At 43.5% G+C, this 27,229-nt stretch overlaps 1 protein-coding gene across 1 annotated transcript in view; it reads left to right on the forward strand.

The window, feature by feature from the left end:
* The window catches only part of LOC134351709 (transcription intermediary factor 1-alpha-like), a 163,748-nt gene that overhangs the window by 111,750 nt on the left and 24,769 nt on the right, over positions 1–27,229 (forward strand). The window contains exons 3-9 of the mRNA XM_063058260.1: positions 1,504–1,651; positions 6,252–6,384; positions 8,964–9,080; positions 10,453–10,567; positions 11,449–11,595; positions 12,997–13,114; positions 14,802–15,079. Coding sequence (XP_062914330.1) covers positions 1,504–1,651; positions 6,252–6,384; positions 8,964–9,080; positions 10,453–10,567; positions 11,449–11,595; positions 12,997–13,114; positions 14,802–15,079 — 1,056 coding nt within the window. The remainder of the gene's footprint in view (positions 1–1,503; positions 1,652–6,251; positions 6,385–8,963; positions 9,081–10,452; positions 10,568–11,448; positions 11,596–12,996; positions 13,115–14,801; positions 15,080–27,229) is intronic.

Raw genomic sequence — 27,229 nt, forward strand, 5'->3', positions numbered from 1 at the left:
AGGTTAATGTGATACGCATTTAAAATACCCAAATTCCATGCTGTCCTCCTAGTGATGACCTAACTGACCATTTCCCTGATGTGATGTTCCACTCATTGACTTTTTGAAACTTCTTTTGAAGATTTCTGAACCTTGCACTTTTTAATATGGTCTTCCCCAGGTCACTGCAGGGTTCTGTTCCTATGAATTTAGCGTAATGCAAACAGTTCACAAGTCAGAAATGTGACTATGTACCGAGTTCCCATGGGGTAGAAGAAGCCTGCAGTTTTGCCTCAGTGGGCAGAACTATCCTGCCAGTCACTTAAATGCTTGTTAGTATGTACTGGCTGATTACGAGTTGAATTTTTGCAACCTGGGAGGACTTGTATATATTTATTGTTTCTTTTCTGCCAACTGCCGGTTATCTGGTAGGAGAAAATAAGGATTAAGTCGTTGCAAGGTGCTGGAATTCTGAAATAAAATCTGAGTGTTGGAAACAGCAGGCCAGGCAGCACCACAGTGAACATTTTAGGTGCTGTATTATCGATGAACCTCACTGGCAAAGGGTCCCAGATCAGAAATTTTCTCTTTCTCTTTCTCTTTCTCTCTTTCTCTTTCTCTTTCTCTTTTTCTCTTTCTCTTTCTCTTTCTCTTTCTCTTTCTCTCTCTCTCTCTCTCTCACTCTCTCACTCACTCTCTCTCTCTCACTCTCTCACTCACTCTCTCTCTCTCTCTCACTCACTCACTCACTCTCTCACTCTCTCACTCTCTCTCACTCTCTCACTCTCTCACTCTCTCACTCTCTCTCACTCTCTCACTCTCTCACTCTCTCTCACACTCTCACACTCTCACTCACTCACTCACTCACTCACTATTGGTTGTACTCCCTTGTCTAGCACTTAGTACAATCTGAGGTGCACTCTGTTGCATAAGATTTTCATCCAAGGGCCTAATTGCTCTCTCAGGAAGATAGAAATATCCCACGACACTATTTGAAGAAGAAGAGCAGGAAAACTTTGTTAGTCAGTATCTTTTTTAATAACATTACAACTGCCTCAGCAATCTTTCATTGTCCTAATCTTTCTTGCGGTGGTGAAGAAGTATGTGGCAGTGGATGCCCTTTTTCTTAGGCAAGATGTAAATAAGGATATAATAACATTGAATGGTTGAGCAGGTATAAGAGATCTTGAGCCCATGCCTTAATGTTCATAGAGTTCATAGGGTTATACAGAATGGAAATAGGCCGTTCAGCCCATTGTTTCATGCTGACCAAGATGCCTCCTCAAAGCTAGTCCCATTTGCCAGTGTTTGGCAAATCCAGACCTTTCTGATCCATGTATTTGTCCTGCTGGCTTGAGGGGCTGAATGGGTGACTCCTGCTTTGTATACAGAGGAGATGCAAGAGTTGGCATTGTGGAACTATTCTCAAGAGAATATATTCGGTTCCTGGAACCACACAGGCAATGAGTTCAGGGGCACTTTTCTCCAAGGATAATAACCACTGGCTGCTTTCCTTTTGCTCAGGTCTGCACAAGCTGTGAGGACAATGCTGAGGCCAATGGTTTCTGTGTCGAGTGTCTCGAGTGGCTTTGTAAAACCTGCATCGAGGCTCACCAGAGAGTCAAGTTTACAAAAGACCACACCGTGAGACAGAAGGAGGATGTGTCTCCAGGTAAATGTACAATTTAGCATTTCCAGATATGTTAGACCAACATCTGCTCCAGTTCATTTCTGATCTCCACTCATAAGCAGTAAATGAAAATCACAGGTTAGGAGGCATTTATGGAAAGGAATAAGGAGTCGACTTTTCAAGCTGGGACCCTTCATCAAGACCTGATGAAAGGACACAGCCTGAAACATCAACTGTCCTGAGAAAAGGACCCGGCTTGACACGTCGACTGTGTACTCTTTTCCATAGATGCTGCCTGGCCTGCTGATTGCCTCCGGCATTTTATGTGTCTTGCTTGGATTTCCAGCATCTGCAGATTTTCTTGTGTTGGTGACAATAAACTTAAATTTGAATGCGAACATTGAAAACACCTCTTTTTGATAGGCTGAATGTCTTTTACATTTGGTTTGATGCACGTAACATGTGCCGGCGAGGAAGGCTCCCCCATCCCCACCTCACACAAAGCAGCCACTCTGTCTGGCCGCAGCCGATATGAGGAAGACCATAGCCAAGGTCAACCCATGTGAAGCTGTGGGGCCTGATAACATACCTGGTCGTGTGCTGACAGGACTGTGCAGCCCAGTTAACTGAGGTTCTAACGCTCATCTTCAACATCTCTCTTGAACAGTCCACTGTCCCCTCGGGTTTCATGGCAGTCACCATCATCCGGGTGCCCAGCAGGGCGGTAGTTACTACTGTCCAGTGGTACTGAGCTCAGCAATAATGAAGTGCTGTGAGCGGCTGGTTATGGATCGCATTAAATCCCATCTTCCTGCTACATTAGACCTTTTCCAGTTCACTTATCACTCTAGTTGGTTACTGATGATGCCATAGCCACTGCTCTCCACTCTGTCCTGTCCCATCAGGAAAATGGTGCCAGAATGCTGTTCATTGACTTGAGCCTGACGTTTAATGCGATCGTCCCTCAGACGCTGGTGAGTAAACTGTCCTTGTTGGGTCTCAACATTTCTCTCTGTAACCGGATCCTGGACTTCTCGACAGAAAGGACATAGTCAGTGCGTGTTGGCAGAAACACCTCTGGATCCATCATGCTTGGCACGGACACTCCTCAGGCCTGAGTGCTCAGCTTGTTGCTGCTGACGCGTGACTGCCCTGCTAGATCCAGTTCAAACCAAATCATCAAGTTCACTGATGACACCACAGTGGCCTCGTCAACACTGAAGATGAGACGGCGTACAGAGAGGAGGTTGAATGGCGTGAGCACAATAACTTCAGTCTCAACGTGGATGAGACCAAAGAGATGACTGCGGATTTTAGGAAGGTACAGGCTGACCACTCCTCACTGCACATAAACAGTTCCTCCGTGAAGAGAGTTAGGAGTGGACAATCTCAGTTGGTCCCTCAACACCATCTTTTTGGTCAAGAAAGTGCAGCAGTGTCTCCACTTCCTGAGGAGAGTGAGGTGAGTGAGGCTCCACACCCCCCCCCCGCACCCACCATTTTAACCAATTTTTACAGCAGTGCCATTGAGTGTGTTCTGACCAACTGCGTCAGGAATTTCAAGGCATCTGACCACAAGTCCCTGCGAAGGATTGTGAGGACTCCTGAGAGGGTCATCAGAGTCTCTTCATTAGAGATGTTAATCGGGAATGCTGCATGCACAGGGTGCTTAAATTGTCGATGATCTCTCCCATCCATCGAACAATCTCTTTGACCCCCTACCATCAGGTACTGTAACATTAGGACAAGAACTGTTAGGATGGGAAACAGCTTCTTCCCCCAGACTGTAAGACTTCTAAGCTCCCTACTGCCGCGTATGAATCTCATCACACTGTCTCGTGTGAAGCGTCAGTAGTGTTATTCTGTTTAGTTTTTAACTTGTATATGCACCTTATTACTTGTTAGTGTTATGTGTATGAGTTGTATGTACTGTGTTCTGCACCCTGGTTTAAGAGGAATGTTGTTTCACTTGGCGGTATACATGTGTACAGCTGAATGACAATAAACTGAACTGGAGCTTGAACTTTCCTGCCCTCGTAGTGGCTTCACAGGGCTGTTGGGAGGGGCCGATGCAAAGGTGACAATTTTCAGCTGGCACAGCTGCGGTAAGGTGGATTGTTGAGGGAGGTTGACGAGCTGGTGCATTCTGTACATGGTATACATAGTTACCATGTTGGTGGAATAGGTGATCAACAAGGTCTATGATGTGTCAGTCAAGTAGCCTGCTCTGCCTGGGACTGTGAGGAACTGCTGTAAATACACTCGTTCAAGCAGTGAGGACCATCACTGATGATGGAGAAGCTTTGTTTAATTCAGGGGTGATTGAGCAATAGTCAACTTCTGAACGGCTTTTGTAACTAGAGCATTTAGATGGCTAGATTAGATTAAGTTTGTAGTCATGGTAGTTACCGGAATGACGATTGTGGAGTGCATGGTGAGGGTAGTGCCATTAAATGCCAAGTGAAGCTGTGAGCCCACTGGGGAATTTGAAGGCCCAATGTTCGTGAATCACCGAGTGTGGGAGGCCGAAGACTGCTTTCCTAGGGTTAGAGGATTGCGTTGAGAGGGAGGAACAGGTCTTGCTTTGCTATTGTTGTGTTCTGTGTTGTTCTGCCAAACATTGTTGGCATGCTATGTTGGTGCCAGAATGTGTGGCAACACTTGTAGGCTTGCCCCAGCACATCCTTGGGTGTGTTGGTTGTTAACACAAACAATGTGTTTTACTGTATGTTTCGATATGTATCTGATAAATGAATCTGAATCCTAGACTCTTATATGAGGTAAACAACAGGAATTCTGCGGATGCTGGAAATTCAAGCAACATACATCAAAGTTGCTGGTGAACGCAGCAGGCCAAGCAGCATCTATAGGAAGAGGCGCAGTCGACGTATATGAGGTGGTCGTTTACTGGCACTCCAGTGATGGTTATTCATCCCAAACCTGAATATTGTGAGGCCATCTTGGCTATAATCGTTTTAAGCCAAGGATCTTTGAATGGAACAAAATGCTGTGCATTCCTCATGAAACTTCATAGCTTATAATTTGTTAATGGGGGCAGGGGGGAAACAGCAATGATAGTTAGACTTGGGGCTGAGATGATTGTGTGCCAAAAACTGTAACCATTTCAGCTGTGTTTGGTATAATTTCACCCCACAGAGTTTTTCCCATTGATTCTGGTTGTCTAATTTTAGAGATAACACATTCAGTTAACTGTTGGCTTAATGTCACTCTCATCTTTGCTTTGGAGTTCATATTTGAAGCAAGGTTGCAGTGAACTTTGGAACAAGATGTTCCTGGTGAAAGTAAATCTGAACATCATAAATAAGCAACATTATTGAGTTTTTGTGACTTGATAGCACTGTGCATAGTCGTTGAGGACAGACAAAGTTGTTTTGCATTGTTACATACACTCAGTGGTCAGTTTATTAGGTACCCCTGTATGTTAACCAGCCAATCATGTGACAACTGAATGCATAAAAGCATTCGGACATGGGTCAAGAAGTTCAATTGTTGTTCAAACCAGAGGTCAGACTGGGGAGGAAATGTGATCTAAGTGACTTTGACCGTGGAATTATTGTTGGTGCCAGACAGGGTGGTTTGAGTATCTCAGAAACTGATGGTCTCTTGAGATTTTCATGCACAACAGGGAATTGTGCATAAACAAAAATCATCCAGTGAATGGCAGTTCTGTGGGAGAAAATGCCTTGTTAATGGGAGAGGTCAGAGGAGAACAGGCAGAGTGGTTCCAGTTGACAAGAAGGTGACAGTAACTCAAATTATTATGCATTACAACAGTGATGTGCAGAAAGCATCTCTGAACACACATGTCAAACTTTGAAGTGGATGGGCTACAGCACCGGAAGACTGAATCAATGGTCACTTTATTAGGTACAGGAGGTACTTAGTAAAGTGGCCTCTGAGTGTATGTGATGGTGCCTTAACCTTATTAGACTTATTTATGATTTGTTACACCTCTTTGAGATCAGATGAGGGGACGTAGATAGAGTGGATACACTCAGTGTTTTTGTTGGGGTTGGGAAATCAAGGACTGGAAGGTGTACAATAGATTTAAGGTGAGTGGGCAAATAGGGGCAACTCGAGGGGCAAATTTTTTTTTACACAGGTGTGGATTGTCTGTGGAATATGCTATGAGCAGAAGTCATTGAGGTAGATACAGTGACAACCTTTGAAGGACAATTGAACAGGTAAGGTGTCTTGATGAAGGGTCTCGGCCCGAAACGCCGACTATTTATTCCTCTGCATAGATGCTACCTGACGTGCTGAGTTCCTCCAGCATTTTTGTGTGTTGCTCTGGATTTCCAGCATCTGCAGAATCTCTAGTGTTTATGGATAGAGGACCCCAGGTTGCAAACCCCTGCTTTAGAAAGATATGGGCCAAGTGCTGAAAAATGAGACTTGGATGGGACATTTTTGTTGCCATGGACTAGTTGAGATATAGGGCCTATATCTGTGCTGCGAACTTACCTGGAGCATGTGTCCTCTTAACTATTCTGAAATGTTATCTGTAAATAGGGGTTATTTGTACATAAACACTGAATCCTTTCCCTGGTCAACTGGAATTGGTCACAGATGGGAAGCGTTAATTGTGACATTGTTTTCTCCTCCATTTCTGTTTCCTCAGAGGCGGTCAGTGTGTCCAACCAGCGGATGCTCTTCTGCCCCGTTCACAGACAGGAGCAGCTTAAGCTTTTCTGTGAGACCTGCGATCGGCTGACGTGCCGGGACTGCCAGCTGTTGGAACACAAGGAGCACAGGTAACTGGGCGGGGAGGCTCGGCAATAGCTTCCTGCTCTCAGTGTGGGCACTAGCTGGCATCTATTTGTCCTATTGTGTAACACTGATGTAGGCAGATGGTACACGGTGTAGCATTGAGTTATAGGGCTAGTAGGTTCACTGATAAGTGCTATGTGAATTCAATGCTGGTACGTACAGTTCTGTATAATTGGGTACAGTATGAAAGGCTGTCACCGTCTGTGTATTGTGGATACAGGATTACAGGGTATAGGTCATTGCTTTAGTACTGGTGAGGACAGGTCATCTGCTGCATAACGTGTCTACTGTATGGACGGGTTTACACTGGTACAGCACTGGTGAGTGCGGGTCCGCCACTGTATAATGTTGAAAGGCCTAGATAGAGTGGCATTTGAAAGTCTGTTTCCGATAGTGGGGGAGTCCAAGAACAGACTGCACATCCTCAGAATATAAGGACGTCCATTTAGACCAGAGATGAGGAAGTGCTTCTTTAGCCAGACGATGGTGAATCTGTGGAATTAATTGCCACAGTTAGCTGTGGAGGCTAGGTCATTGGGTATATTTAAAATGGATGTTATTGGGTTCTAGATAAAGGCTGATATATACTTCTGTGTCAAATTGACGCTGTAGGTACGGCGTAGTCGCGAACCCTACGCAGGGCCTACGCGGATCCCTACGCCGTAGCCTGACACGCACTTCTCCCAAAATATAATTACGCGTCGCGGCAATGCAGACCGCAACAACTGTGATTGGTCCACTTGGTAACATCGCATTTCCTCCTACGCTGCAATAGCTTCCCATTGGGTGACTGAAGGGCAGGGAAGGAACTCTGGCTGCAATGCTTTCTATAAAGCTTTACAGACCTCCGAAATTATGGAGGACACATTTCGCTCTTACGAAAAAAGACGTTTGCTTTAGACTTGTTTACCCCGAAAAAGACTACCATGACCATGAAGCCTTGCATGGGCAGGTGTGTGCACATGCGCAATGTGCCGGAATTGCAGGGCGACGCAGACACACCAACGCACAAGTATAAATGCTCACAACGCACGTAGGCCACTTGCGTAGGTTACGGCACCCATTTGACGCACAAGTATAAATCAGCCTTTAGTAAGGGAGAAAGTTACGGGGAGGAAGCAGGAGAATAGGGTTGAGAGGGTTAATAGATCAGAGAATATGGAATGTCAGAGCAGACTGATGAGTGGAATGTCGCAATTCTGCTCCCATCTCTAGTGGTCTTGTTGTCCTATAGTGTTAATGGATACAGGTCAGTCGCAGTCTAATGTTATGGAAATTATTTGGATCTTCACTGTGTACTATGGTATCAATAGTTTTAAGTGAGTCTGCACTTCATCGGTACATATCAGTTGCTCTTATACTGGGCCACAATACTGATCTACTTTAGTGTATTACCTGTGTTTCATTAGATTCTGTATTTATAAGACCATTAGGACAATGGGAATTTCACAGGTTTTTTTGTATAATGCTGAGGTGCAGTGCTGGTTTATATAACCTGTTACTGTATCTGAAGAGGACTGTTTGGGTAAGTGTGGTCACTGATACTTGGATACAGCATTGGCTGGTACTGGTCTGCTCCTGCATATCATAGAAATACAGCTTTAATAGTTTCTGTACGTCTCTGTATTGCACTGGGGTTTAGCTTTGGTACCTAGTACATATCTGTAACATTGGAGTCAGTCACTCACCTGAGAGTATATTGAGTGAGGGACTGAAACCATCACACAAGAGCTGTAACCTGAAACTTACAGTACCAGTTAAACTGGTGAGAGCGTTTCACTCTGAATCTTAAAATACTGAATAAAGTGGTGAGAATATTTCATTCTGAATCTTACAGTACCAGATAAAGTGGTGAGAGTATTTCACTCTGAAACTTGCAGTACTAGTTAAACTGGTGAGAGTATTTCATTCTGAATCTTGCAGTACCAGTTAAACTGTTGAGAGCGTTACTCTGAATCTTACAGTACTAGTTAAACTGGTTGAGTGCGTTTCACTGCAGCAGCATTGCTGAGCATGGAATCAAAACCTCTTGTACTTTTTAAAGGGTCCTTAAACCTGTTCAGAAATTCCTAGCTGTGGTCTCCTGCTTTTGTCTTTGGTCTTTTTGAAAGCATGACGTTTTAAATGTGGGTGATGATTTCACAGGCTCTGTGCTATTGCATGCCCCTCCCTCCCTCCCTGCCCACTTTCTGTTTTCTTTGATCAGGCAAGGGAACAGAATAATTTAGCCGTTTGATTGTTTCCTTACTGTTGCCAGCACAGTGCTATAGTATGTCTTTGGAGATGACAGTTTTTCACTTTAAACCCCTTGCTTTAGGAGGATGTATGATCTTTGCCCTCCAACCATTCCGCCCACTACACACCCCCAATGCTGGCAACTGCCTCCTTCCTGCAACACAATCGTGTTAGGATCTACTTAATGTACTAATGTGTGTTGAAGCTGCTCTGTAGTCTAAATGATGGCATGGACTTGTTGGCTGAATAATCACAGTGCTGTGCTTGCTAGGAAACAACTGGGACGCAAGTGGGTTTTCAGTGTTGCTGAGTGAATTTGTTTCTACAGGTACCAGTTTCTAGAAGAGGCCTTCAACAATCAGAAGGTTATCATTGACACACTGACTGCCAAACTGCAAGAGAAGAGAAACTATATCCAGTACACGGCCAGTCAGATCCAGAACAGGTATGACATGGGGTAGACTCCTCCCTTGTGCTTCATGTTGCTTTCTTCTCTTTCTCAGGAAGGAAGTACAAGAGCTTTGGGTGCCACACCACCAGGTTCAGAAACAATTATTGCCCTTCACCCATCAGGCACCTGAACCTAATGGGTAACTTCACTCACCTCAATACTGAACTGATTCCACAACCAAAGGACTCACTTTCAAGCACTCTACCCTAAAATAACAATAAATAAGCACATCATATGTATTTAGTATTGATATTAATTAATTAATATTATTATTGTTTTGTATTTGTACAATTTGTTTTTTGCACTTTGAATGTTGGCCACCCTTTGTGTGCGTTCTTTCATTGACTTACTGTATTTCCTTGTTCTACTGAGAATGTCTGCAAGAAAATGAATCTTAGGGTGGTATTTGGTGACATAAATATATCTTGATAATAAATTTACTTTTCAACTTTTTTTGATCACTTTCCTGAACAAAAGTGGCAAAGACACTGACTGGATCTATTTAGAATAGTAAGTTGTATTGTCACTCCAAATATCTCCCCGTCCTATCAGTGGTTCTCTTTCCCTGTCTGCCATTCCCTCATGCACTTTGATTTCTTTCTCACCAGTACTCTCATGCCCTTGCACTATCCCTCTTCACTGAGAGCTCAATGCACATCACTCACTCACTCCACAATGACCTCCACTCCACTCTATGTGGGGTCCTCATAACCCATAGGCTGAGGATTATTTGGCCAGCCAGCAGGGAAGAAAGTTTCTTAGAGCAGAGAGAAGTGTTCTAAGAGTGATCTTAATGAACTATGTAGGGAGGAGATAAAAATTAGTTAGGTGTTTCAAAAGAGAGGGCTGAGCATTGGCAGGAATGTGTGAGGGATTTGAGGGGTGTGGAGAGATGTGTTGGACTTTTTTTTTATCATGTTCTTTTGTGGACCTCCCCAACCCTATTCCAAGATGCTGTCCTGATGGTATTTGTTTAACAACTTCACCTGATCCAACAGCCCTTCATTCATCTCATCAAAACATTGTGAAACACAAACAGAGTGACTAGGTTGTCAGCTGTACAATGCTGACTAATCCTTTGCCTATATAGATGCTGAAAGACTGTTTTGGGTGAGTGATGAGTGTGACTGTTGTTTAAATTCTCTCTCTCCATCAATTGAGCTGGTTGTAGCTTCTAGTTGGCAATCAACCTGAATGTTTTATAAGCCCTATCAGAGTGAATACAGGCAAGTAGGTGTGGTTGTCTGTATAATGAGTCTTGCGCGAGTATATGGATACAGTGTTTTTAGATTTGGCCTAATCTGAGTAAGGCAGTTGGTAATAACTTTACATACGACGAAGCTCAGTGATCCTGCTTGTGTTACAGGATTAATGAAGTAAATGAAAACTGTAAGAAAGTTGAGCAGGACATCAAAGTGGCCGTCTTCACACTAATGATCGAGATTAACAAGAAAGGGAAAGCTTTGTTGCAGCAGCTGGAGGTAAAATATTCTTTGGTTTCCTTTGAGGCTCCTTCACTTTTAGCCTTTTGCACACCCCCCTTTACTCTTCACTTCTGTCTGCCTTGGTGAACATTACTTCAGCCATCTAGGCATTAAGGTCTGGAATTTCCTCCTTCACCCTCCGCACTTCATAGTTCATCCTATTCCAGCAAAATCTGGTGCAGTGGTGAATCTGGTGTATTGGGAGAGGGTCTGTATTTCTGAGGAACCTTTCAAATGAGGTACCTCTAAGGTTGGAGCAAAAATCCACTCATCCAACAGAACATGCACCCGTTGTCCTATTATCAAAATGCTGTTTGCTGGGTTCAGGACGTTTCCTGTTCATGGTCATGTGTTTGAACAGTGTCCATACTTTGAAAGACCACATTGACTATAAAGTGATATATACTGCGCTATGAAATGAGCTGTAATAAATTACATCTTTCCCACTGTAAAGAATTTTAATCTCACCACAACAGGAGTCCCAGAGACCTGGGTTCAATTCTGATCTCCCAAAGCTGTCTGTGTGGAGTTTGGGTGTTCTCCCTATGGTCATATGGGTTTCCTCTGGGTACTCTGGTTTCCTCCCACATTCTAAACACATCGGTAGGTTAAATGGCCACTGTAAATTGCCCTTAGCTGTAGGTGAGTGCTGGAATCTGAAAAGAGTTGATGGGAATGTGGGAAGAATAACACTGGATTCTGTCTGATAAGCGAAGTAGGTGCTTGGAGGTTGGAGAGGACAGTGGGTTTGTTTATCTGCTGCATGATTATTGGAGGTATCCAAAGACTTTAGATCTATTTGATTTACAATGCATTATCTCAAATCAGCAGTGCTGATGGCTGATTTTTCTTTCTTTTGGGGCTTTTTTTTTTTGCAGAGTGTAACCAAAGACCGTCAAGCAAAACTTCTCCAACAGCAACTTGAGATCTCTGGGCTCTCGAAGCAAGTGGAGCATGTCATGAACTTCGCAAAGTGGGCTATCTCCAACAGAAGCAGCATAGCTCTGCTGTATAGCAAACGACTGGTACGTGATTAATGCATCATGGACAGTGACCACAGACCTCTCCTTCGTCCTCAACTTGCAGTGAAATTTACAGCACGGGCCTGGGTGGAATTTTTTGTAACCCAGACCACTGAGGCCACTTTCTCTTGTTCCATCTCTGATGCTCTGGCAGAGAAGCAATAGCAAAGCACAGTCATTACTTGGTGATTTGGATGGTTCACCAACCTAACAGACAAACCAGGCAGGCTGAGAAAGGGGCTGGGGTGGGCATTGGGAGCAGCTGACATCTCTTACCTCCAGACTGGCACAGAAATGCAGCTTGGACGTTTGCTGGCTTCAAGTTCTGGCTGTGCATTTGAAAAGACACAATGCAGTCTCTGTTTTCATGCTGAAGCTGTGGACTTCACTGGTGGGGTTGCATTTACTGTTCCCCTTGAGAAAATCCCAGAGAGTTGTTGAAACAGATTAATGAAACTTGAATGCCTTGCTAAGCCACTTCACAGTGGAACTTGTGTCCACCAGATTCATGGGAGACCAAAGCCTAAAGCAGTCTAGACTGAGTGGGAGCAGAGTACAGTTGCACTGTTATGTTGGTCTAACAGGTTTGAGGCTTCTTTTACTGAAAACAGCTTTCAATTCCAAGATAAAAGGAATATTAATTTCAAAATCTCAAATTTTAATGGTTGGCTTTGAACTAGTGTTCCCTGAATTGTACAGGTGACCATCACGTTAGTCATTCAAGTAATGGTAATTCGCCCTTAAAGAATCCACAAATCACCGCCCAAAGATTTGAGATGCAAATAAAATGTGCTCTTACTGGACAAATGTGGGGAGAATAAACAAATTAACACAAAATGTATTTTTTTCAGCTTGCGTTTCTTGAGCATTCGCTGGTGATGTAGCATCGCATTGTGTTTTCTAGGAATGCAAACCTTGAATAATGTGGACATCACCTGTAATCCCTTTAAGATAATGATGAACACTGCATCAGTGTAGAGTGTACAGGCCTTTAAAGGGCAACCCTTATAAGCAACATAATTAAGAGAGACCACTGATGTCTGGGCTGGATGCCAGGAGGATTGTACTGCTGGCTGTAGAACTCTTGTCTATACTTGGAACTAAGTTATGTTGTTTCAGCAGAAGAAAAGGAGTGCCTTGTCTGAAGTTGGGGGAATTTGCACAGGGATATCTGGAATGAGAGGAGTTTTATTCGACATAGACATTCTACATCAACATAGGAAAACTTAGCATGGTCTGGGTGAGATGGGCTGGTGTTTCTGAGCTAGTTAATACTTCTTCAGCACCAACACTAGCTGTTCTATTGGGAAGTAGAGACTGTAGGCTTGAGGTCACACATGTATGTTGCATTATAGCATTGAAAGTTTTCGGTATGTCAATGGCGAACCTCTGCTTTGATTGCAGATCACATTTCAGCTGAGGTACATTCTTCGGGCTAGATGTGACGCCTCCCCGGTAGCCACCAGCTCTGTCCGGTTTCACTGTGACCCAACCTTCTGGGCAAAAAATGTTCTCAACTTGGGTAAGTTGGAATGAATAACGGATATTGCAGACTTCAGTCAAGTTTTGAGATAGCCAACCACCTTTTAGTTTGGGAGTCTTTATTAGTTTGATGCCATTTGAGGTCTTAAGGTCAATGCTGCCACCTACTTTGTTCATGGTCTAGAGGTGCTGCATCAGCTGGACTCTTAGATGCTCCTGATGTAGGTCATATTTTCAACATCCACTGCCGCCCAGGAGCACATTAAGATAATTTCTTAACAAAATCAGTCAGCGTATTCGACCCCACTGACCCGTTGTGCCATTCGATAAGGTTGTGCCTGATCTTTTTAAGCACAGTGGCACTTTCCAGTGCCAGTCCTCTCCACTTTGATGCTTTTAGTACTAAAAAAAAATAGTGCCTTGAATTTACTCAGCAAACGAGTCTCTACTGCAGGGGTTCCCAAACTGGGGTCCTCAGACCCCTTGGTTAATGGTAGAGGTCAGGACATAAAAAAAGATTGGGAACCCCTGCCCTATCATTGTTTTGGGTAGAGAATTGCAAACTTCCCCTTGATCAAGAAGTTTCTTCTTACTCTGTTCAAAATGGCAGACCCCGTATCATGAGACATTGACTCCTGATTCTAGGCAGCCTAGCCACATGAGATGTCAAGTCTACATTTGTCCAGTTAAACCTTGTAAGATTTTTTTGTTTCAATGCAATCACCTTTCTTTCTTCTGAACCCTAGGCTCAGTCTGTTTAATCATCCCTCTTAGGATAAACCAGGAATAAATCTGTTAAGAATGTTCCCTGTTGCCTACTGGCCTGTCCTTCACCCAGGTGGAACTTTAGATCAAATCCCTACCTATTTCCTCAAAGGAGTGCAGAAGATCCCATGACACAAGTTGGAGGAGAGCCATCAAATCCCCAGTGGGAAAACTGGTCTTGGTTTCAGGGAAATCAGACTGAGACACTTCTGTAAAGAGATCATGAGTGGCTAGATACTTGGTGGCCAGTATGGACTCAAAAGCCTATTCGCATGCTGTATGACTTGCATAGCTCTTTATGGGATCTTGCTCTGTGCAATTGGCTGTTGTGATTGTTTGCCACTTGTAAGGATGCTCCATGGTTTTTGAGCAGGCAGGCAATAATCTCTTGTATTAATAAAATGCTAGAGTTCAAACTGAAAGTTGTTTATAGTCATATGGTCAAGTACACGTATGCACAAATGTGCTTGCTGCAGCATTACGGGCAAATAACATTATTTAAGCAGTATTCACAAGGAAAACAAACTAAGCATAGAGTATACACAATTTTTCCAAGAAAACACAGTAAGAACAAAAGGAAAGCTTATTTTAATGCAAAGTGATCAAAGTGGCCATAGTTTTACTGAACTATAGTGATTAGGATTGTGCTGGTTGGTTCAAGAATCAAACAATTGAAGGGAAGTAGTTGTCCTTGAACCTGGTGATGTGGGATTTCAGACTCCTGTGTCTTCTGTCCCATGGTAGCAGTGAGTAGCTGGCAAGGTCTGGATGGTGGTGACTTGTTCTGAAAGGGACAGGGGAAAAAAGGTGGGGGGGGGGGTGGGAATGAATTGCCTATTTGTCTGTTCTGTATTGTTGATCCAAACTCAGAACTGGAAAAGGTTGTAGTGATGGAGGTTACTCCATAGTTTGGTCTAAAATAGAAGGTCTGTGATGGCTTTTTCTCTCCCGACTGCCGACAGGTTCCTTGGTCTTGGATAAGAGTTCAGTTCCATCCAGCATTGGTCCTAATGTGCCGACGGGACCAAGCCTGCAGCCCCAGGACAATAACACGAGCAAGGTTCAAGGGCAGATTAACCTGGCCCAGCTCCGCCTGCAGCACATGCAGCAGCAAGCCATGGCTCAGAGAATTCAGCAACGCATGCACCAGATGAGACCCATCTTACCAGGTGCCCAGCAGCCCAGGTCTCAAGGCCCAACCCTGGCTCAGCAACAGCCGCCTCTGTCTCCTAGCAACCAGGTAAGCTACTATAAATAAACATTTTGAATGTTGGAGTCAACTATGATCACCGTTGGCTCATAATTCTGACAAGGATCTTCAGCTTGTATGCTAACTGCTTTTCAGAATTAGAGTCATACAGTATCGAAACAGACGTTTCAGCCCAGCAAGCCTGTGCTGACCATCAATCACTCATTTTTACAATAATTCTACACTTTTCCCAACATTCCTCTTTACACTCTCCAGATTCTATTATTAAACTAAATACAGTGCCTATAAAAAGTATTCACCCCCTTGGAAGTTCTCATGTTTTATTGTTTTAAAACATTGAATCACAGTGGATTTAATTTGGCTTTTTTTTGACACTTATCAATAGAAAATGACTTTTTCACATCAAAGTGAAAACGGATCACTACAAAGTCATCTAAATTAATTACAGATATAAAACACAAAATAATTGATTGCATAAGTATTCATCTCCCTTTAATATGACACACCAAATCATCGCTGGTGCAGCCAATTATTTTTAGAAGTCGCATAATTAGTTAAATGGAGATCTGTTTTTGGAGATCTGTGTGCAGTCAATGTGTTTCAACTGATTGTGGTAAAAATACTCCTGTATCTGGAAGTTCCTACTGCTGGTGAGTCAGTATCTTGGCAAAAAATACACTATGAAGACACAAGAACATTCCAAGCAACTCTCAAAAAAGGTATTGAAAAGCACAAATCAGGAGATGGATACAGGAAAATTTCCAAGTCACTGAATATCCCATGGATTACAGTGAAGTCAATCATCATGAAAAGGAAAGAAAATTGCACAGCTGTAAATCTACCTAGGGCAGGCCGTCCTCAAAAATGGAGTCACCGTGCAAGAAGGGGAATAGTAAGGGACACCAAAAGACCTATGACAACTCTGGAGCAGTTGCAAGCTTCAGTGTCTGAGATGGGAGAGACTGCGCATACAACAACTTTTGTCCAGGTGCTTTACCAGTTGCAGCTTTATAGGAGAGTGGCATAGAGAAAGCCACTGTTGGGAAAAAAAAACTCATGAAATCTCATATAGAGTTTGCCAGAAGGCATGTGGGAAACTCTGAAGTCAGCTGGAAGAAGGTTCTATGGTCTGATGAAACCAAAATTGAGCTTTTTGGCCATCAGTCTAAACGTTATGTTTGGCAAAAACCGAACACCGGGTATAATCAAAAACACAACATCCCTACCATGAAACATGGTGGTGGCTACATCATGCTGTGGGGATGCTTCACTGCAGCAGGCCCTGGAAGGCTTGTGAAGGTAGAAGGTAAAATGAATGCAGCACAATACAGGGAAATCCTGGAGGAAAACCTGATACAGTCTGCAAGAGAACTGTTACTTGGGAGAAGATTTGTTTTTCAGCAAGACAATGACCCCAAGCATGTAGCTAAAGCTACACAGGAATGGCTAAAACACAAAGTTAATGTCCTGGAGTGGCCAAGTCAGAGTCTGTACTCAATCCAATTGAGAATTTGTGGCTGGATTTGAAAAGGGCTGTTCACTCATGATCCCCATGCAATCTGACAGAGCTTGAGCAGTTTTGTAAAGAAGAATGGGGAGAAATTGCAGTGTCCAGATGTGCAAAGCTGATAGAGACCTATCCACACAGACTCAAGGCTGTAATTGCTGCCAAAGGTGCATCTACTAAATACTAACTTGAAGGGGGTTGAGTAATTATGCAATCAAATTTTTTGTTTAATAATTGTAATAAGTTTACACCAATTTGTAGATATTTGTTTTCACTTTGATACAAAAGAGTCTTTTCTGTGGATGAGTGTTTAAAAAGCCAAATTCAATTCAATGGAATTCAATGTTGTAAAATAACAAAACATGAAAACTTCCAAGGGGTGGGGTGAATACTTTTTATAGGCACTGTACTAGAGGAAATTTACAGTGGCCAATTAACTTGCATTTACATAAAGGAGAGTATAGTTAGTAACCCATACAGTCATTAGGAGAGCATGCAAATTCCGTGCAGCCTACACTGGAGTTCAGGATTGAACCTGGGTCGCTGGATCTATGAGGCAGGAGCACTACCATATGCACTACTGCATTGCTTCAGGTACTGCCCAACTAATTTCCAGCTAGCATGTGCCATCTTCATTTGCTGTAACAAAAATGGAGATGAGACAGTTTATCTTCCTGTAATAGTGGTGGTCCTCCAGCAGGTATTGCTTGTGAAACCTCTACTCAACTGCCAGATGCATACATATTGGCAATGCTTAACTTTTAAGGAACAAGTCCGAAAAAGTTCTGAATCCTGAAATTTTGGCTTGGATGATGGATATTGTTGGATGCACATAAGTGTTTTTTTCCCAATCAGAACTTGCAATGATTTGTCTGCAAATACAATTGGTAGTTTTAACTGAAGTGGAAGAAGGCTTTCAAGAATAAGAGACGTTTCCCAGTTAGAACATAGAAATCTACAGCACATTACAGATCCCTTGGCCTACAATATTGTGCCGACCATGTAACCTACTCTTGAAACTACCTGGGATTACCCTACCGCATAGCCCTCTATTTTTCTAAGCTCCATGTACCTATCTGAGAGTCTCTTAAAATACTCTATTGTATCCACCTCCACCACTGTTGCCGACAGTGCATTCTGCAAACCCACCACTCCCTGTGTGAAAAACTTAGCCCTGACATCCCTTCTGTACCTACTTTTGAGCACCTTAAAACTATGCCCCCTTGTGTTACCCATTTTTGCCCTGGGAGAAAGCCTCTGGCTATCCATACAATCAATGCCTCCCATCATCTTATACACCTCTATCAGGTCACCTCTCATCTTCTGTTGCTCCGAGGAGAAAGGGCCAAGTTCACTCAACCTATTCTCATAAGGCATGCTCCCCAATCCAGGCAACATCCTGGTAAATCTCCTCTGCACCCTTTCTATTGTTTAGTTGGACAGAGACTGATGTTCTATGTGGTATGTTGGCTTCCTGCCCTCTAGAATAAGATTCGGATCCACACCAGATTAAGAGGATAAAGTCTGTCATGTGTGTTACAGGAACTGAGTCTTCCTGTGGGTCAGATGGTGATGTGGGCACAGATCTTTGATATTCTGAAGCCCCTTGTTTATACCAGTTGTCAAGCTTGCTCAGACATCACTGTCTGGTTCGGTGCAGCGTCCTCTTGCAATATATGAAAACTACAGTGAGCTGTCAGGTCAGCAGAAAAAGTCATTGGCTGGAGTCTACCATCACTGTGGGATTTGTACGCCTCCAGGACAACAAAGTGGGCAGGAAAAATCAAAGAAGATACAAGCCACCTATCAAACCCCCCTTTTTCAAAAGCTCCCCATTGGAAAGTGACATAAGGCTATTAAAACAGAAACCTCATTCCATTTTAGAAGTTTTTTCCTCTAGGGAATTACCATTCTGTTTAGCTACCCCATCCCCTCTATCTATTACCTCAGTCCTGGCACTGCACTGTAAACACTTTAAACCACTTTTTATAATGCTGTTTATGTTGTAAATACATGCTGGTATTTATGCACATTTTGCATCATATCTGTATTTTAATATCTAATATATTTTTGTGTGATCCTTTGTAATTGTTGAATGTTGTTGCACCATAACAAATTCCTAATACATGTAAAATGTATATGGTGGATAAAATTGAGCCTTGATCCTTTGGAAGCCCAATGCTTAGTGATGTGCTGTGTTGCAAAAAAAAAAATCCCTAATCCTATCCATGGCAGGGGTGCCCCTAGAGTGAAGGGACTCAGGATAGGATGTATGGTTAAAAAAAAAAGCAAAGATAGTGTGCAGTCAGACTTGTCAGGAAGGGCAGCCAGATGATAGGACAAAATTGCACCAGCAGGTAAATACCAGTGCTTTAGGACAACAGAATCAAAATGGGTAGCAAATACAGTGCTCAAAATGTGACATCTCTGTGCACGGATTATAAAATACAAGGTGGATGATCTCGTTGCACTATTACAGATTGTCAGGTATGATCTTGTGGCCATCACTGGATCATGGCTGAAAGATGGTTGGAGATTGAAGCTGAATGTCTAAGGTTACATGTTGTATCAGAGGGATAGGAAGGGAGGCAGAAGAGGTGGTGTGGCTCTGCTGGTAAAGAATGGCATCAAATGAGTAGAAAGATGTGACAGAGGATTGGAAGATGATGAATCCTTGTGGGTTGTAGTTTCTTAACTCAAGGGTAAAAGGACCCTGATGGCAGGTAAACAGAACTCCCAACAGCAGCTGGGATGTGGACCACAGATTACAAAAGAAACTAGAAAAGACGTGACAATGATTTGTTAGTGATGGGAGATTTCAACATGCAGGCCGATTGGGAAGTCTAATGGATCTCAAGAGAGTGTGTTTGTTGAATGCCTACAAGATGGCTTTTTAGAGCAGTTTGTCACTGAGCCTACTAGGGAATCAGCTATACTGGATTGGGTTTTATGTAATGAACTGGAGGTGATTAGGGAGTAAGAGGCAGTGATCACAGTAAGATTGATTTCAACTTGAAATTTGATAGGGAGAAAGTAAAGTCTGACGTAACAGTATTTCAGTGGAGTAAAGCCAATTACAATGGTATGAGAGAGGAGTTGGCCCAAGTAAATTGAAAGGAGATGCTGGCGGAGATGACAGCAGAGCAGCAATGGCATGAGTTTCTGGGAAAAATGAGGAAGTTGCAGGATTGGTATATTCCCAAAATGAAGAAATACTCAAATGGCAAAATAGTACAACCGTGGCTGACAAGGGAGGTCAAAGCTAATGTAAAAGCAAGGCATACAACAAAGCAAAAATTAGTGGGAAGATAGAGGATTGGGAAGCTTTTAAAAGCCCACGGACAGCAACTAAATGTATCATTAGAAGGAAAAAGATGAAATATGAAAGCAAGCTAGCAAACAATATAAGTGGATAGTAAAAGCTTTTTCAAGTATGTAAAAAAAAGAGAAATGAGAGTAGATATAGGACCGCTAGAAAATGAGGCTGGAGAAATAATAACAGGAGACAAGAAGATGGCAGATGAACTAAATAAGTATTTTGTATCAGTCTTCACTGTGGAAGACACTAGCAGTGTGAGGGAAGAGAAGTGAGTGCAGTTACCATTACAAGGGAGAAAATGCTCAAAGAGCTGGAAGACCTAAGGGTATACAAGTCACCCGAACCAAATGAACTGCACCCAGGGTTCTGAAAGAGATAGGGATAGAGATTATGGAGGCATTAGTAATGATCTTTCAAAAATCATTAGACTCTGGCATGGTACGAGAGGATTGGAAAATTGCAAATATCACTCCACTCTTTAAGAAAGGAGGAAGGCAGCAGAAAGGAAATTATAGACCAGTTAGCCTGATCTCAGTGGTTAGGAAGATGTTGGAGTCAGTTGTTAAGGATGAGGTTATGGAGTACTTGGTGACACAGGACAAGATAGGATAAAGATTGGAATTCTTTGAGGAGTGTACAAGTAGGATCGATAAAGGGGATGCAGTGGATGTTGTATATTTGGACTTTCAGAAGGCCTTTGACAAGGTGCCACACATGAGACTGCTTACTAAGTTAAGAGCCCATTGTATTACAGCAAAGTTACTGGCATAGTTAGAGCATTGGCTGATTGGTGGGAGACAGTGAGTGGGAATAAAAGGATCATTTTCTGGTTGGCTGCCAGTGACAAGTGGTATTCCACTGTGGTCGGTGTTGGGACCACTTCTTTTTATGCTGTATATCAATGATTTAGATGATGGAATAAATGCCTTTGTTGCCAAGTTTGCGGATGATACGAAGGTTAGTGGAGGGGCAGGTAGTGTTGAGGAAAAAGGTAGGCTGCAGAAGGACTTAGACAGATTAGGAGAATGTGCAGGAAAGTGGCAAATGAAATACAATGTTCAAAAATGCAGGTTGAGTTGGTGGTGAGGAAGTCAAATGCAATGTTAGCATTCATTTCAAGAGGTCTTGAATGCAAGAGCAGGGTTGTGATGCTGAGGCTCTATAAGGCACCGATAAGGCCTCATCTTGAGTATTTTGAACAGTTTTGGGCTCCTTGAGTAACAAATGATGGCTGGCATTGGAGAAGGTTCAGAGGAGGTTCACAAGGATAATTCTGGGAATGAAAGGGTTACTATATGAGGAATGTTTGATGGCTCTGTATCTGTACTCACTGGAATTTAGAAGCATGAGGGGGATCTCACTGAAACCTTTCAAATGTGGAAAGGATGTTACCTATGTTGGGGGAGGCTGGGACAAGAGGGCACCGACTCAGGATAGCAGGGCAGCCACTTAAAACAGAGATGCAGCAAAACTTCTGTAGCCAGAGGGTGGTGAATTTGTGGAATTTGTTGCCACAGGCAGCTGTGGAGGTCAGGTGATTGGGGTGTATTTAAGGTAGAGATTGATAGGTTCTTGATTGGAAATGGCATCAAAGGTTACGAGGAGAAGGCCAGGGAGTGGGACTGGGGCGGGGGGGGGGGGGAGATCAGCCACAATTGAGTGGTGGAGCAGACTCAATGGGCCAAATGGCCTAATTCTGCTCCTATGTCTTATGGTCTTAATGGAGAATGGAGAAAATTTTAATCAGTAGCAGACTAGGCGATTCAGTGGTGAGCTTTCTATGCTTGGTCCATAAATAAATTGGATCAAAACACTACTGCATATTGTTCACATCTGTCTACTTCTGTTTTGTCTAGCACAAATACAGCATTCCATTGACCTAATTCAGTCAGGCTCGATGGCTCCCTGATACTGATTAGGGGCAATCTGTGGAGCAGAAGTTGTATGTGCCCAGGTCTGCACACTACTAGGTGACGTAAAGAGATCACTGCCCATACCGAGGAGAACATATCCTGGCATTGCTCAACCAGCATGAATATATGATGAATATTTTGTGAATTATTGAGATGACAGACATTCATGCCTGAGAATGGGAAATATTTTCTCTTTGCCCAACAGTATGTGGCATTTTCTAAGGCACTGGTTGGCACATATGGTTCAGCTCCATATCACAGCTTGTCCAGACTTTACTGAGAATCAGCAGGAGATCCAGCAGCTAATTAGTTGCAAAGACTTTCCAATTGGAAGCTCCATCGAGCTGAAAGGAGAAAAGAAACAACCCAACAACTTCTTAAAGGTCAAGGTCCAACAATCATTGTCTTGTGACCAAAACTGCTGATGGTGTGTGGAAAGAGCACAGGAGATCTGTTTTTCACTAAAACCACAATATACAATTGTTCTTCAGCACTGCCAAAACCACTTATAACCAAAGCAACCCCAGATCTCATCCCAGTGGGAGCCAGCACAGAGGAGAGCTTATTAAGGCCAGAGAAGCCGTCAGCACTTACTCAAAAGAACACTTTGAGAAACTTTCCAGTGGAAACTCTGGGCTTGATCCATGATTGTATTCCACAGCACACCATGCCCTTCAGTTTAGCTGCCACCCAGATCAACTAGAGTTGAAATTGTCATTTATCAAGCGAAAAGTCAAGGCCTTGGAAGCACACGGTATCCCTGCTGAAACTTGATGGCTTGTTGGCAAAGCATAATTTCCTATGTGTACAAAGAATGGACATGCTGAAATTGTGACTGTGTTCAAGAAAGAGATACAGAGAGGTCTTCCAGCTCTCTGTCACCTGCCAGATCCTCCTCCGCAGCCACCTGCCACTGATTACAGAGCTGCTGTGTGGATTCTGTACGTCTGGAGAACATGATCTTCACAGTGTGGCAACTCCAAGCAAAAATACAGGAACCAGCGTCGATCCCCCTACACAATCCTTTTTGAAATTACAAGAACCTTTAAATATGTCACCCAGATGAGACTTTGGCTGCCCTGAGTAAATCGTCTCCATTCTATATTTGCTACCTGATGACAGGGAAGCTGGGATTCCCATAGTTCCTGCACAGATCCAATCAGAATCAGGTTTACTATAACTGACATATGTCATGACATTTGTTGTTTTATGTCAGCAAATCATAAAAGTTTTAAAAATAAAATTGGGCAGAAGACAGATAAGGAGGTAGTGTTCATGGACCATTCAGAAATGTAGTGGAGCGGAAGAAGGTGTTCTTAAAACATCGAGTGTGGGTCCTCTGACTCTCATACTTTTTCTCCGATGGTTATTAAGCAAAGATGGTGAGGGTTCTTAACGATGGATGCCGTTCCCTTGAGGTTCAGCCTCATGAAGATGTCCTCTATCGTGGGGAGGATTGTGCCTATGATGGAGCTTGCTGAGTGAACAACACTCTGGAACCTCTTTCAGTTCTGTGCGTTGGAGCCTCCATACCTGGCCGTGATGCACAGTCAGAATGCTCTCCATGGGCACATCTGTCGAAACTTGTAGCAGTCTTTGGTGACATACTAAATATCTTCACACTCTAAATGAAGTAAAGCAGCTGGCATGCCTTCTTTGCGTCTTCTCATTGTTAACATCAGGAGGTACAGAAGCCTGAAGGCTCACGTTCAGTGATTCAGGAACAGCTCCTTCTTTTCTGTCATCTGATTTCTAAATGGACATTGAAGCCATGAACTTTAAAAAAAAAAAAAAAAAATTTTTGTTTTTGCGCTACTGATTTAATTTAATTATTTAGTATACATACAGTTACTCTAATTCAGTCTTCCCCTGTATTATCATGTATTGCAATGTACATTAAAAAAAATTTCATGATATATGCCAGTGATATTAAACTTGATTCTGATTGCATCAATGTGTTGGACCCAAGATGGACCCAGGAATTTGGAGCTGCTTATGTTTTCTACCACCTACCCCTTAATGCGAACTGGTGCGTGTTCTCCCAACTTGTCAACCCTGAAGTTCATAATCAGTTTCTTGGTCTCCTTAACCATGAGTTTGAGGTGGTTGTTGCAACACCTTTCCCATTGCACCTCTCTCTCCTCAATCACTGCAGTGTGGGATCTCACATTCACAAGTACCTTCCTACAGTGGAATGAATCTCCTGGATAAATGGATATGGGAATGTATTTCAGGTCGGAACGCTCCACAATCAACATGATCTTTTCCCTTCGACAGCTACAAGAGAAATGCAGAGAGCAAAGACAACCACTCTACGTCACTTTCATTGACCTTATGAAGGCTTTCGACCTTGTGAGCAGAGACGGCCTGTTCAAAATCCTCGCCAGGATTGGCTGTCCCCCGAGGCTCCTCAGGATAGTTCAGTCATTCCACATAGACATGAAGGGCGTCATTCAGTTTGATGGCTCTTCTTCGGAGGCCTTCAACATCCGCAGCGGTATGAAACAGGGCTGTGTGATTGCCTCCACCCTGTTTAGCATCTTCTTCGCAGTCATGCTGAAGCACGCCTTTGGAACATCAACTGATGGTGTCTACCTCCACACCAGATCGGACGGGAGGCTGTTCAGTCTGTCCCGGCTGAGGGCAAAAACCAAGGCTCGTGAAGTACTCATCAGGGACATGTTGTTTGCAGACTATGCGGTACTGGCAACACACTCTGAAGAGCAACTGCAATGCCTCATGGACAGCTTCTGAAGAGCCTGCCAGGACTTCAGCTTGACCATCAGCCTGAAGAAAACCAACGCGTTGGGCCAAGACATTGAGCACCGCCCTGCCATTACCATTAACAACTACGAGCTGGAGGTAGTTCACGAGTTTACATATCTTGGTTCCACCATCACGGACAGCCTCTCCCTAGACCCCGAGATCAATAGACAGATCGGACGAGCAGCCTCAACATTCGCCAGGCTGACAAAGAGCGTCTGGGAGAACAGAAAGCTGACGACGCACACCAAAGTTGCAGTCCACAGGGCCTGCGTCCTTAGCACACTGCTTTACAGCAGCGAAACCTGGAGGCTGTACTACAGACAAGAGCGGTGTCTCAATGCCTTCCACCTTCACAGCCTGAGATGCATCCTGGACATCACGTGGACTGACCGAGTCACCAACAATGAGGTCCTGGCCCACGCCTAGATACCCAGCTTCTTCACCCTGCTCCAACAACACCATCTCTGCTGGCTGGGCCAGGTACACCGCATGACAGACGGGAGGATCCCGAAAGACCTGCTGTACAGGGAACTGGCTTCCGGCAAGAGAGCACAAGGGCGGCCCCATCTTCTTTTCAAAGATGTTTGCAAGAGAGACATGAAGTCACTGAAAATGAACATCGAGAGGTGGGAGGACATCGCAAGCGATCGCTCTCACTGGAAGCTGGAACTACGCAGAGGTCTAAAAAGAGGAGAAGAGAAGCTGAGACTTGCTGCTGAAGAAAAGCACACTCGTTGGAAAAACAGCAACAAGACAACACTAGAGGACAGTGCCTTCAAGTGCAGTCGCTGCAGCCGAGACTGTCACTCCCATGTGGGACTCTACAGCCACAACAGACGCTGCTCTAACACAGACTGAAGCAAGACTTTCCAGGCGCAGATCCATGGTCTTGCGAGACTAACGGATGCCACCACAATCACTCCAATTCTGTCATCGAGGTGCAGCATGAAGACAGCAGCATATGCAGAAGACAAACTCCGAGTCATCATTTTTATTTGTTCACCGAAGCACAGGAGAATGAGCTGGACATGAACCGTCTTCAAAACAAAAGCTTTCCACCAACTTGCCCTTGCTGCACAATGCCTCCTGTCCAAAAATAAAGTTATACCACAATACCGAGGAAGAAGTTCACATAGAAGTGGAGGGATGGGTTAGTAAATTTGCCGATGACACAAAGGTTGGAGGTGTTGTGGATAATGTGGAGGGCTTTCAAAGGTTACAGTGGGACATCAATAGGATGCAAAACTGGGCTGAGAAGTTGCAGATGGAGTTCAACCTAGATAAATGTGAGGTGGTTCATTTTGGTAGGTCAAATATGATGGCAGAATATAGTATTAATGGTAAGACTCTTGGCAGTGTGGAGGATCAGAGGGATTTTGGGGTCCGAGTCCATAGGACACTCAAAGCTACTGCACAAGTTGACTCTGTAGTTAAGGAGGCATACGGTGTATTGACATTTATCAATCATGGCATTGAGTTTAGGAACCAAGAGGTAATGTTGCAGCTATATAGGACCCTGGTCAGACCCCACTTGAAGTACTGTGCTCTGTTCCGGTTGCCTCACTACAGGAAGGACGTGGAAACCATAGAAAAGGTGCAGAGGAGATTTACAAGGATGTTGCCTGGATTTGGGAGTATGCCTTATGAGAATAGGTTGAGTGAACTTGGCCTTTTTTCCTTGGAGTGACGGAGGATGAGAGGTGACCTGATGGAGGTGTATAAGATGATGAGAGGCATTGATTGTGTGGATAGTCAGAGGCTTTTTCTCAGGGCTGAAATGACTAGCATGAGAGGGCACAGGTTTAAGGTGCTTGGAAGTAGGTACAGAGGAGATGTCAGGGGTAAGTTTTTTTTATGCAGAGAGTGGTGAGTGCGTGGAATGGGCTGCCAGCGATGGTGGAGAAGGCAGATATGATAGGGTCTTTTAAGAGGCTCCTGGACAGGTACATGGAGCTCCGAAAAATAAAGGGCTATAGGTAACCCTGGGTAACTTCTAAGGTAAGGATATGTTTGGTACAGCTTTGTGGGTCGAAGGGCCTATACTGTGTTGTAGGTTTTCTATGTTTCTGTGTTTTCTATATTGCGAACAATTCTCTGAATAAGGGTAGGTATCCATGATAGGTTTCACCAATGCCTCCCTGAACTTTCCAGAGAAATGCCACCTCATGGACTACTGTATGGAAACAGGCTAGTCATCCACCTCTATCCATGCAGAACAGTGGTTACTAATCCATATCAATCTTCTACCACCTGGTCCAGAGATTTCTGCCTCTGGCAAATTGTCTAGTCAATTGGTAAGACAAGTGAATCAAGTTCAGTGTCCTTTCCCAAGCAGGAAGCTCTGGTTCTACAGAGTTGACTCTAATACCCGAGGTCTTACTCTGGAAATGGACTCTGTTGAGAGTTTACTCACTATATACATTTCCATGCATTGGGAATTTACTGTGGTGTGTTAGTGCTACATGTGAAAAGAAATGACAACATCCACCAATTATAAAGAGTAAAGAATTATATAAAACTAATGTTAGAAGTATGAATATGGAGTAAAATGTGCAAAAATATATAAATACCGATATGAGGAAAAGATTCAATTTGTACGCAAAGGCTCTGAAGGGCATGTTACAACTTCAGCGATTTATGAGAATCCTTGGCTCAAGATTGTTTAAAGTGAATTT

This window comes from Mobula hypostoma, chromosome 9 (assembly GCF_963921235.1).
Source record: "Mobula hypostoma chromosome 9, sMobHyp1.1, whole genome shotgun sequence".
Lineage (NCBI taxonomy): Eukaryota > Metazoa > Chordata > Chondrichthyes > Myliobatiformes > Myliobatidae > Mobula > Mobula hypostoma.